Source organism: Daphnia magna, unplaced genomic scaffold (assembly GCF_020631705.1).
Source record: "Daphnia magna isolate NIES unplaced genomic scaffold, ASM2063170v1.1 Dm_contigs117, whole genome shotgun sequence".
In the NCBI taxonomy this organism is placed as follows: Eukaryota; Metazoa; Arthropoda; class Branchiopoda; order Diplostraca; family Daphniidae; genus Daphnia; species Daphnia magna.
The window spans coordinates 252,568-264,956 of record NW_025533128.1 but is presented as its reverse complement, the minus strand read 5'-3'; the positions used below and the strand labels follow the sequence as shown (position 1 = coordinate 264,956).

Genomic DNA, 12,389 nt, shown 5'->3' with positions numbered 1-12,389 from the left:
ATTGCGGGAGGGTTCGATTCCCGTAGACGATAAAAACCAATATAAATTTTATGTATTTACTTTGTAAATAACATTTATATGTACAGTACTCTAGTTATTTTTTTTATTTATTAATAGATACTAAATTCACATTTAATATGTATTAGCGATGTAATATTATATAGCATTTTACTGAAAAATACGTAGTTATTAGGATTTATTACACATAAATGACATATTTTTAGCATACTAAATAGGTATCAGCATAACATACTCAATACATGAGAATTACATAGAAAAAGTATATAATAACGATGTAATAATTCCATACATTTTTTTCCTGGGAAAGGTGATGAGAATTCTAGTGTAGCTATCCAGTGGCCACGCGTGTTTAGAATATGGCGAACCAGATTTTGTGCTATACTCTAGACCCCTCTGATACGTTGCAATGATACTTTACAAAAATACGTTACAATGCTACGACCAATCACGCCGAATCAATTTCATAAAAATAGATGTTCGGACTGTTTTCCGCCAGAGCAAGCCATTAATTTGATATCTGCTGCCTCAAACAACCACCGCCTGATTGGGAATATTGTAGCGTTCACGCATCATTCGTAAGAGAACTCTCGCCATCCGTTATAGCTGTAACGAATAGACAGACGACCGACGGAAGTACCATTCGAGCGTCATCTGATTTCTGATACATCGGATTTGCCGACTGACTCTTTCCCACGACTGGAAGACTATAAATGGGACTGTAGTGTAGACCTTCGTGGCCAGTAGCTTAATAGACCAGTTGTGTTTACTTTGTGTAGTGCTTGAGTGTTGTAGAGATTCAGAAATACACCGAGCCCACCGGCGATAACTCGTTACAATATTTTAGCAAAATTAGGAGTACTTTGTTACCAACTTTTTGCTACCTTTTGAAACATTACACAGCAAAAGAAGATTTGGTAGCAAGATCCAATTCAGGGAAATTGCTTTCATTTACGACGAAATCACCAAACGATTGATGTGAATGGTGGAGAGAAGTAAAGGAATGGATTAATAGTAGAGATATGTTGGTCCTGGCTGCAACTGTTAAAATACCAAACGGCCAATTGATCAACCGTACCATCCAATCTTTCATTCGAAGAGGTATTGGAGGATAAACCGGTGAATGTCAAATTGCCGATGACTACTGCAGAACTTTGAGCCTGAAGAATAAGATGAAGCTCCAGTCTTACCTGCCAAAAATCCAGTAAAGTAGGTTGAGGCGTGTAGTATGGGTGGAAAGTCGCTGTCGGGTCTAGTAGGAGATGTGTTGGGAATATATTACGTAGCCAAACGCCTACGACGTCAACCAGACAAAGGGAAAATATTACAAATCGTTTTGATCTGTATGATTTAGGGAAGGAAAAGACGTCGATAGAGGACATTAAAATGTAATATAAAAATAGCCCCAACCCTAGAGCTAACGGTCGCTCATTCTGTAAAGACATGGAACAATTATTCTTGCAATATACATAGAGGAGTCCACTGCACTACAACAAACCAGCACTACAACGGACGCAAAATTTATAAATCTGTGAAATCCTTTCCGAATGTTGGAAGCTATATTTTAGAAACACTTTTTCACAGTTTGGTTTATTAGTTCAAAATATGTACTGAAAGGATAAATTGACTAAATGGAAGACTAGTCGACTATGATGCGGAAACCTCGTGTTTCAATCCAAACACAGTAGATTTTTTTTTCAGTGGTTGCTTACTTGGAGCCAAAAGTCGTCTTATAAAACCTCAAAATGAGTGCATCAGTGACCATAAAATCAATGTTTAAGATCAGTTATAGCCAGTCACCAACGCATGCGAAAGTCATCTTAATGTTGCCATTTTAGGATTTCAGTACAAATTAATGCATCCTAGTAGTTCCGTAAGGACGAATAAAAATCTTTCTACCTCTTTATATTAACAAAAACCGTATATTTCCATATAGATACAGTGATATTAATAATCGTGAATACCTGAATAAAATCATAAATCCAGGATGGATTATTGAGTTAAGATAATGCTTTATTCATACAACATGCACATAGCACAATGATGTTTTTAAAACGATTTTTTTTTTCCAAATTTTTTTTGTAAAAAATAACTATTTAACTACAGAATTGGGTAAAAGTATCTTTCGCAGTACATTTTTTTACCGTTATTTTGCCGGCACTCGTCTACTATTGTAGGGTTTCTCCTCACCTTAACATACGTACTTTGCGCATTTGTGCTTTAAAAACCTCTCCCTTCCTTGCACGAGATAGTGAAGGTTTTTGTATCATGGTTTTCCCCTTATTTGCCATTGAACATTAAAATAAACGTAAGTATCATAACGAAATCCGTTTTTATTAAATTAAAAACCCATTTCAATATTTTGTCATATCCCCTTTAAGTGTGATGACTCGACTGCAACCTATCCTCCACATCTTGAGACAAACCTTTGTCTTAGTTTGGGGGTCACTCATTCAGACAAAGGGTTTTCTCAAGATTATTGTATTATTTTTTTATTCTAATTTTTATTTTTTTAGCTGATATTTTTCTACCAAAATATATTTTTCTATTATACCTTTCGTTATGGCTTTTGGGTCCACTCCCGCTATTTTCTTCTTGAGACAACGCTTTGTCTTAATTTTATTAGAGTGCTTTTTTAGATCCATAAAATGTTGTCAGATAAATTGATGTAAAGCTATAGTTTTAAATAATTCAGATAAGACAGATGTTTTAAAATGAAACCAATTCCTACTATTCTTTTAGATTTCTAAAATATTGCTTTTTATATCTTGACAATATCCTTTGTCTCTCATGTTAACATTAGTCTTGAGAAACTGGTTTGTCTTCAAAATTTAATTGTTGTAATTCAGTAACATTTTGATTTGGAGCGATTAAATATTTGAAATTGTTTTATTATTTTTATTATTCATTGAAATTTTCACTTTTTGCCTTAAAACCTCATTGATTCTTGTTGTTAAAGGGGAGATAAGTGGTTATAGTAAGCCAAATAAGAACCAAGAAATAAATTTTTTCAATTGAAATTTTGGTTGTAAAAAATATCGCAAATAGAATTACAGACTTTTAGAATTACATTACAGACTTTCACCCTATCCATCACCCTATCCATAGCCTACTTATTTAAGTAGGCTATGACCCTATTCTATACGTTTAAGAGGAACTGCGCCATCTTATGGGATGTTAGGAAGTGAGTTTAAAACTTTTGAATCTTTTATAAAATGAAACGAGTTAGAACCCCTACCGAGAAACGTAATGGATGCAGGTATTTATTTTTTAAATATCTAAATACTATTAAAAAGTAAAAAAAAAATCATTTTAGAAATACTAGATCCATTGTTTTTCCTATCTCGTCTATTTACATTGTTACTGTATGGTGCCACCTAACGGTCATATTCAAAGTGAAATATTCCTTTGAATATCCCTTAATTTGATCAATATCATTTTGAAACACGTTTGCTTGAGTTTTTTATCTAAAAATTATGGGTAACAAATCTGAAACTTCATGTGATGAACAATGCGAGGAAAGAGATAGTGATCTTCCCAGGGCCAAATGAAAACGTAAATATAAAAGAGAATCTTTAGCTGACAGACAAGGTGTTGAAAAACAAAAAAACAATCGAAAAAATAAATAAAAAGGAATACTATTTTCAAGGTTGGTGGAAAAACGTATAACTGTAATACTGGTAGGAAACGTGAAAAAAAGAAAAATGTTCAAATAATAAAATTGGTAACGTTAATTGTCATGAAATGGTTTCTGCCACAACCTCTCAAATTCTCCAACAACTCACAGATACTAATCCTCTATTTGGTATGTAATTCTAATTAATTTGTCTCCTCCAAACATAGTGGTCTCTTCATATATACATTATAAATTTCTTTTTTATTTCAGAAGAGTTAGATGAAGTTGAACGAAAACTGATTGAAAACTTAAAGGAAGACTTTAGAGCTGCTTCAACAAATCAGTTCGTAAGGAAAACTTGGCAAGAAATGCAATGTGATTAGAGAAAAGAATGGGAAAATGTTCGAACTGACATTTTTGAAATTTATGTGTCAAAGCAACCTTTCAGAAATAGTTGTTGTAATGTATGTCAAAAAATTTTGGAGTCAGCTGCCGTTAGATGCATGACCTGCAAAAATCACCTGTGCTGGGATTGTGATGATGTTTTGCATTCTCGACAACCATTTCACCATAGATATCTTGTCAATAAGGAAATTTTGCAGCCATTGAAACCTTATGAGTTTTGGGACAAAGATTGGAAATCTGTATTGAAAGGTGATGCATTTTTAAACCAAATGTATTTCATATTTTTCAACTTCATTCTTTTCAGATATATGTGTTCCTTGTTTTGTTCCAACTCAGTGTGTTAAATGTAGCGGCAAAGTAAATATGAAACTCATACCTAACCCTGACCCAAATTTTCAAATAGCAGTTGTTATGCATCAAGGTATTTGATGTTTTATTTTCTATATCTATATCTGGTCTAATGAGATCTCTTACTTTCTTATTTGGAAAAGGCCGTTTTGATTTAAGAGCTGCAAGCTTCTTTGCATGGATTGCAGAGAGATTACAGACGCCGACAAAAATGACTATATTTACTCTGGATTTTGGCCTGCACGTGCCACAACTTCTATCAGTTATTTGTTTTGCGAAGCATTATTTTCTATGTGGTATCATCTGAGGCATAAATCCCCTTTGAATTCTGAAAAGATGTTGATCAGTACTATAGCAGAAATTTCAAAGGAATCTGAGAGAGTTAATTGTTTAGAATTTAAGTAAGATACATGATTCATAAGAAAGTACATCATATATTTTTTTATTTCGAGTCCAATTGTGAACGAACCTTTGTTCTCAAGGGCCTTTAAGGAATTGGAGCTTTGTCGCTTAAATATCAAGGTAAAAATAAAGAATACGAGCACAGTGTCTTGTCCCCCTTGTGGGAAATCTCCCGTAATGGGCTCTTCAGATGGGAATGTCAAGTTGAAACGCCATGCCTCTACTGGAAAGGTTTGAAATCCACAAAACGAAAGAGAAAGGTTTTTTTTTAGTTAATAAAAGAATCCATTTACGAAATTGATAACTTCAATTTTATAACTAGCATCCAAGAAGAAGCACCGAGGTTTGGTGACTTGGTCATTAAATTGTAATGACGTGAGAAACAAGCAAGTCGTTGAACACACGCCAATGTATTAAACTGAGTCGAGTGAAGGTGAGACCTTCGCAGAAAGACAACTAAATGGCGACTGAGGGGTGAAACAGAGCTGCGGGGGTAAGACGGAAGGGTGCGGGGTTGCAACACATTACACGTCCCTTTTTTTTTTTTTTTTTTTTTCAGACAATTAAGCCGTAATAGACAAGGGAAATAAGGTGATAGCTTAATGTCTAACACACAGCATTATTTCGACCACGTATGAGGGGGATACAATGATGATGGCTTCGGGACCCGCGCTGAACGTCGCGGAGGGGGATCTTCTTCGCCTTGGTTGACTGGAGCGGGGTCGGGTGCTGGGCACGGGACGACAGCTTGCCCAGGGATGGCTGGGGCGGGTGTCACGGGTACTGTTGGCGGCGTGACGGCTGCAGGCATTACTGGAACTCGACGACGTAGGAAGCGCCGGTTTCGCCGGAACACACGTCCAGCGGGAGTTTTGATTAAATAGTCACGATTCGGTCTGACTTCGGTGATGACGCCGGGAGTAGACCAGCATTTTGAGATTGGGTGCTGGATCAGGACTGCGTTGCCGACCTGGAGGGGCGGTAAGGGATGTGCTCGGCGATTGAAATGTTCTGTCCTCAGCTCCTTTGCGCGTCTTGCCCTTTTTTCGAGGACGTCGGCGTCTTTCTGCCACTCGGCAGCGAACGAACGGCGGTGGGCTGGGAGGCAGTCGCCCATGGGGCGATTGAAGACGACTTGAGCTGGTGAACGACCACCAGATACGGCGGTGTTGCGGAAGAGAAGTAGCGACTGTCCAAATTTGTTGACGTCGAACGATCCGGAGGTGAATGATCCGGCGATCAGCTTCTTCATGGATTTCACTCCGGCTTCCGCGACGCCGTTAGACTGGGGAAAATGAGGAGACGACACTCCGAGTGAGACTCCCCATTCCTTTAGAAATTGCTTAAATTCCGCTGCAGGGAATTGAGGGCCGCCGTCTGACCAGTATTTGACCGGTACACCGACATTGATGAATAGCTCCCGGACAGCATTGATGACTTTCTTGGCGGAAATGTGGGCGTCCGGAAAATAGACGACATGAGGCCAGCCGCTGAATGCATCGACTTGGATGAGAAAATGACGACCGTTGAGTTGGCAGAGATCTGCATGAATCTGCTCAAAGGGTCGCGAAGCTGGCTCGTGAGGTCGAAGAGGTTCCGGCGGGTGTGATGGAAGGCTAGAAGTGCATTCCTCGCATGCGCCGGCGAGATTTACAATTTCAGCATCCATGTTGGGCCAAAAGACGGACAGTCGTGCCCGTTGCCGCAGTTTGGTGGTGCCTTGGTGCATTTTCAGTAGGTCACGCAGTAAATCGCCTTGCAGCGCCTTCGGAATGACGACTCGAGCTCCCATGACAATCATCCCATCTTCTCCGTCGACGGCTAGATGATGTCGAACACGCTAAAAGGGTCGAAGAGCCAGCGAAAGGTTGCACTTCTCGTTTGGAAAACCGCTGAGGATCACCTCGCGAAGCTCCTTCATGACGGGATCGGTGACGGCGGCAGCTTTCACCTTTTCTAAAACGGGATCGATGACCGTTGGGTCCGACCCGTCGATAGCACACAGCATAGTGATCCTGGGAGAAACGAAAGACGCCCCTTCGGCCAGCTCGTCCTGAGAAGTAGCTGCTGCGATAGGTGCTCTGCTCAGCACGTCTGAGTCACGATTTTCTTTTCCCGGGATCCACCTCGCCGTAAACGCGTAGCGCTGTATTTTGAGCCGCAATCGGAGGAGACGGGGGTTGTCCAGCTTATCTAGTGCGTAGTTGTTGAGGATCGGGATGAGAGGCTTGTGATCCGTGACTAATTCGAAGGACGGCAGTCCTTCCAGGAATTGCCGACATTTGTGCATTCCCCATGCGGCGGCCAGGCACTCGAGCTCAATCATCGCGTACCGAGATTCGGCGGATGACAAAAAGCGTGATCCAGCTTGAACAACCATCCACCTGGAGTCGGCGCTTTGTTGTTTTAGGAGAAATCCAAAGACGGGAAGCGTCGACGTGGAGTGAAGTTGGTAGATCGGGATCGTAGAATGCCAAGCTGTGGTGAGCCGATAGGGCCGCGCGTGCTGCTTTGAAGGCGTCGTCGTGGGTCGAAGTCCATTCGAAGATGAGCCCCTTCTTCAAAAGGGGCGAGAGAGGGACGAGCGCGCTTGCGATGTCGTGGGAAAAATTCCCTAGTTGCTGGCAGAGGCCGAAAAAGGCCCTGAGGTCAGTAATGTTCAGCGGCGTCGGGAATTGCGAGATCGCACCGAGGAGAGCAGGATCTGGGCGGAAACCTTCCGCGTCGACAATGAATCCGCCGAACGGAACAGATGACTCGGCAAAAATCACTTTGCGAGGATTGAGGGAAATACTGTGCTCCTTCGCGCGGGTAAAGACTTGACGGACTGCTTCCAAATGTTCCTCGTAGGTTGAAGAAAAGATCAGGATGTCTTCTACGACTCGACGTGTGTTGGGGATGTCGTCGAACACATCAGAGACTCGTCTGCCAAAATCATCACCGGCGTGAGTGATGCCCATGGGGAGTCGGACGTATTGGAATCTGCCAAACTGTGTCGAGAAAGTCGTGAGAGCGGACGATTCTTCATCGAGCGGGACTTGATGATAGCCCTTGAGTGCGTCGACGACGGTAAAGAACCGCATACCTTTCGGGATGGTGCGCACGGCCTGGAACGGGGTGGGCGACTCAAAGCGTGGGCGGATGATTTTGTCGTTTAGAAAATGGAAATCCACGGTGATCAGGATCCCGCCGCACTTTTTGAGCACTACGACCATTGGGTGAACCCAAGCTGTTGGTTCAGTCACTTTCCGAATGATGCCTTGCTTTTCCTGGAGTTCGAGCTCGTCTTTTAGCTTCTGCATGATTGGGACTGCAACCGGGCGTGATCCGCGCATCGAGACCGGTGTAGTGTCTGCCTTCAGTTCGAAGTGGCAAGGCGGGCCTTTCATTGGGCGGCAAACACCGTCGAAAATGACCCGGAAACCGATCATAAGGTTCTTGAGATCGGTTGCTTTTCGTTCGCCTGTGACGCCTGGCTCGAGCGCTGCGACCGTCATCGGTGCTGGTGGGCGCGAGAGGAGGTGAGGGAAGAGCAGGGATGAACTTGGACTGGTGTCCGTTTCGACATCTGTGATGGCCGACAAGGCGAGCGTGCTCACACGAGCATGAGGATATGATTCAGGCAACATACCCAGTTTCTTTTGAGACGATTTGGAGAGCACGGCCTGCTTAAGATCTTGTAGAACGTGAACTGTTGCAGTGATGGGCCGTCTCGAATCATCGTCTGCGTTCCAGTTGAGCGTAGCAGTGAAGGTACCATCGTTCACGATCGGCGATCCTGTGGCGGTCTCTGGAGATGCGGCTGGCGCAAGTTTGACGCCTTGAAAGGCTCGGCGAAACGTTTCGCGTGGGATGGCGTCGAGTTCAGCCCCTGTGTCCGGCAGGAAGCGCACCTGGGCAGTAGATCCTGAAGAACTTTTCGGAGCGACGAAGATATCGACGAGTTCGGCTGCTGTGACTGCACCGATTGTAGTGGAGTGAACGCTGATTGAGCGTACCTCGCCCGACTTCTTGTTCTTCTCTTTGCTGCAGACTGACGAAAAGTGGCCTCTTTTGCCACAAGCGTGACATTCTTTCCCGGATGCCGGACAATCCGCCCTCTTGTGGTGTTCCTTGCTTCCACAGTTGAAACAACCACTGACCTTCAATGCGCTACCACGCTTGGCAGCGGACGAGTGTGTATCCGTTTTCGACTCGAATGAAACCTTCTTTTGTTGATTGCTGCTTTTGTTCTTTTTGTACGTGGATTGAGACATCCGCGAGATGGAACTGGCGTCACTACCTTTCAGATTTGCTGACTGTTTGCGAGTAGCTTCTGTGAGACGCAACGTCTTGAGGGCATCATCCAATTTCAAAGTGGGCCCTTGCTCTAACAGTTTCCGCCTGTCGTCGTCGCTGCGCACGCCGAATACGAGTTGACCCAGAATTCGGGTGGGTTCACAAGCAGCACAACAGTCGGCACCAAACTCGCACTTGCTGGAGATAGAGCGCAGATCGCATAGCCAGTCGTCAATAGCTTCTTTGTCTCGATGGACGCGGGACGAGAATTGTTGGCGCCACACATGGCAGTTACGGCCGGCATTGCATCTATCCCGGAGCGCCGTGATGATTTTGTCGGGATCTTGAAGATCGGTGGCCGACATACCGGAAGTAAGGAGCGCTGTGAGAGTAGACTTCGACATGCACGACTTGAGGACGTTTGCCTTGTATCGTGGCTGGTCGGCTGCGTCGAGGGCCGTGTTGATAGTGGAGAGCTCAAGGAAAATGTCCCATTGTGCGTGCCAAATCTCAAACGAGTCTTTGTAATCATCCATGTCAAATGGAGGAGCAGTGCCGTAAGGCCGGAAAGGCCTCGTGTTGGCAGCAGCGGGAGCAGCAGCGGGGGCAGCCATTGTAGGACTCCAGAGCCAACCGAAGAAAAAAACTCCGTCGAAAACGTCGATCGGCTCGCTCATACACGGTGGTGATGCGGTGCCTCTAGTGGTGGCGCCGTGAACTAATCTCGTGGTAAGGACGTTGATAAATCGACCGAGCCAACGAACACGAGCGAAACACAAAAGGCAGGTAAATTCACCAAGAGTAATTTCGCCAGGTTTGATTCTTTTCACACAAAAAAAGCAAAACGGGCGAAACAAACACAAACAGAAAATGTACACGAGTGGGTGCCCCGTAACACTTGAGTCAACCGGCAAGAGTGGCTAGCGAACGTTGAACGATTGCCAACGGCACCAAAACGGAAACTGCATCAAATTTACGGGCACTTTTCGGAGAACTTCAGTTCGAAAATTCCAACTGCGCCATGTAATGACGTGAGAAACAAGCAAGTCGTTGAACACACGCCAATGTATTAAACTGAGTCGAGTGAAGGTGAGACCTTCGCAGAAAGACAACTAAATGGCGACTGAGGGGTGAAACAGAGCTGCGGGGGTAAGACGGAAGGGTGTGGGGTTGCAACACATTACATAAATCGGACAAGGATGTAGCAAATTTTCGTATCAGAATTTACACCAAAATAAAAAAGTAATAGTTTTAAATTTAAATGATTAAAGAATACAGCTGATTAAAGGCATTTTTTTCCTTCAGACACAAAAAAAGGAGATGTGTGGAGGCTCAGCTTTTAAAGCTGCGAAGGTAGATTCTTGTAAAAGATCAAAATCCGATGAGACCGGTCTTCTTCTCAGTGTCTGCCGTCATGGGTTAGGGCTTGGTGCAATCAACATTCACGAAGGGGAATCTATGACATACACTTTATTTCTCCAAAAACTTGTATTTGGATTGAACTGCTAATTTTTCTGCAATGATGTCATTTGCAGATACGAAAAATTAGTAAGAAAAGTGGTTATAACTTTTCCGGAGTATCAGCAGATGACAAGTAAAATGAAAGGCATTTTACCCAGAATGCACGCCAAAGCTCATCATTGGCCGTGTCAGGTGAAACCGTAATGTGCCAGTTACAGTTCAGTTACAGATTAATTCAATTTTTCAAGTTCTAGATTCTCTATAATCCCCACTGGCAGAAAGGAGCTGGTCTCACTGTTGGTTAGGAGCAGGAGCAAGTCTTTTCTTAACTGTCTCTCTATGGTTATGTAACGAAGCATATGAGCAAAGCAAGTAAGTCATTCCCATTTATTATTATTCTTCGTTGATTTACGATTGTATGTTCTTAGACAGGACGGATTTACTTTCTGCTGCAATTCTGTACTGGAACTGGGGTAAAATTGAAAGAATGCCTTCAATTCTCAGTAAACGATTAAAAAGGGTATAAATAAAAAAAAATGGTGTATAACGTTTTACATGCTATTCTTATTTTTCGGAAAGGCTTCGAAGTGTGTAGCGGTATATAATGATAAGTTGACCTCTCTATTGAACTCCAATCAGTGTAACATTGAAGATCATCCAGAAATCTTAAAAGAATTGAAAGCAAAAGCTCTGGTTAATCTGGGATCACGACAAAACAGAAATACTCCTATTGATAAGCTGAAACGAAACCTTGAGGGGCTTTTCATTTTTTCGAAGAATGTCTCTATTTTTATCTCCTTGTCAAGCCGATGACTTAAAAAAAAGTTCTTACTTATTATTTTCCACAGTTAATTGTAAAATTACAATTAGATTCCTGCAAGAGTCGTACAAAGTTCCGGGAAGTGTTAACTAAAATTAAAGGAAAAGCTGTGAAATTACTTTCATTAATTAATTCAAAATACAGAGCTATACATGGAATAATTTCGATGGAGGATTTTGAGAAGGGTATTTTCCCGTGGGATCTCAACTCTGAAGATGATTTAGAGATTGAATCTTCAATTTGTAATTTCTGTAGTTTTTTCTGCACTAGTGGTACGCAATGTTATCTAATCGTTCTTGTTAAACAGTGTCACTTAGTCAGAAGTATGAACTCGTTGATACTTGGATGCTACTGCAAAGAGCCGAGGAAGAGATCAAGCTCTGCAAAATGGAGATGAAAGAGTATATCTTGTACCTTGACTCAGCTCGCTCCTCTTTGAATAGAAATCTCATTGACCAGAACGTTTCATGCGAGGAAACTAATCAGTTTATAGCTGGTAAAGCAATCTTGATGCGATGTGAAATCGCCAGATTAGATGTTAAGATTCAAGATTCTCTGGAAACATTTCAGCTGTATTCAGAAGCCGATTTTATTCGGCTCACCCAATGTTAAGCAATTGAAGTTAATCCTGCAGGAGATGTCGAAAGTGGCATCGAGTCTTACACTTCTGAGGAACCACATGACTTTGAAAGCACGCTGACCGAAGATTCCGATGAATTGGGCGAAGACACTGAAGAAGAAAGCGAGGAATCGTTCGAGTTTACTGATAGCGACCAAAATTAGGTTATTTTCTTTAATAAATGTTTTATCAAATTGTAAAATACTGTTCCGAATAAAAAAAATGTATCACGGTAATAAGATGAATTCTATCGTTGGTGCGTTTTCTACTGAAAAAGTGTGTCTTTTATGCGTTAATTGTTCGATTAAAAGGATTTAATTGTACATGGCGCATAGAACAAAGATTGTTTTTTATTACATCAACTTTATTAAAAAATCCGTAGAATAATTTATGTAATAAAGTGGTATCCACAATATCGGAAT

The 12,389-nt window shown here is 42.2% G+C and overlaps 2 protein-coding genes and 1 pseudogene across 2 annotated transcripts; 1 reads left to right on the top strand and 2 right to left on the bottom strand.

Moving 5' to 3' along the window:
* Window positions 1-5,408: 5,408 nt before the first annotated feature.
* On the bottom strand, window positions 5,409-5,906 carry LOC123466761. Its single transcript, XM_045166936.1, has one exon. It carries the CDS (start codon window positions 5,904-5,906, stop codon window positions 5,409-5,411), a length of 498 nt encoding a protein of 165 aa, XP_045022871.1.
* A 140-nt stretch (window positions 5,907-6,046) lies between these two features.
* LOC123466779 lies at window positions 6,047-7,079 on the bottom strand. Its single transcript, XM_045166950.1, has 3 exons — window positions 6,693-7,079; window positions 6,172-6,629; window positions 6,047-6,119 (listed from the first exon to the last, which is right to left on the bottom strand). The coding sequence occupies exons 1-3, from the start codon at window positions 7,077-7,079 to the stop codon at window positions 6,047-6,049; spliced, it is 918 nt and encodes a 305-aa protein (XP_045022885.1).
* A 3,808-nt stretch (window positions 7,080-10,887) lies between these two features.
* On the top strand, window positions 10,888-12,131 carry LOC116920639 (annotated as a pseudogene).
* The last annotated feature ends 258 nt before the right edge of the window (window positions 12,132-12,389 follow it).

Coding starts and splice junctions, on each gene's coding strand:
- LOC123466761 (XM_045166936.1), bottom strand. CDS start 5,906: ATGGGCGACTGCCTCCCAGCCCACCGCCGTTCGTTCGCTGCCGAGTGG.
- LOC123466779 (XM_045166950.1), bottom strand. CDS start 7,079: ATGCACAAATGTCGGCAATTCCTGGAAGGACTGCCGTCCTTCGAATTA. Junction 6,630..6,692: donor TCATGAAGGAGCTTCGCGAG/GTGATCCTCAGC, acceptor CGACCCTTTTAG/CGTGTTCGACATCATCTAGC. Junction 6,120..6,171: donor GGTGTACCGGTCAAATACTG/GTCAGACGGCGG, acceptor CAATTTCTAAAG/GAATGGGGAGTCTCACTCGG.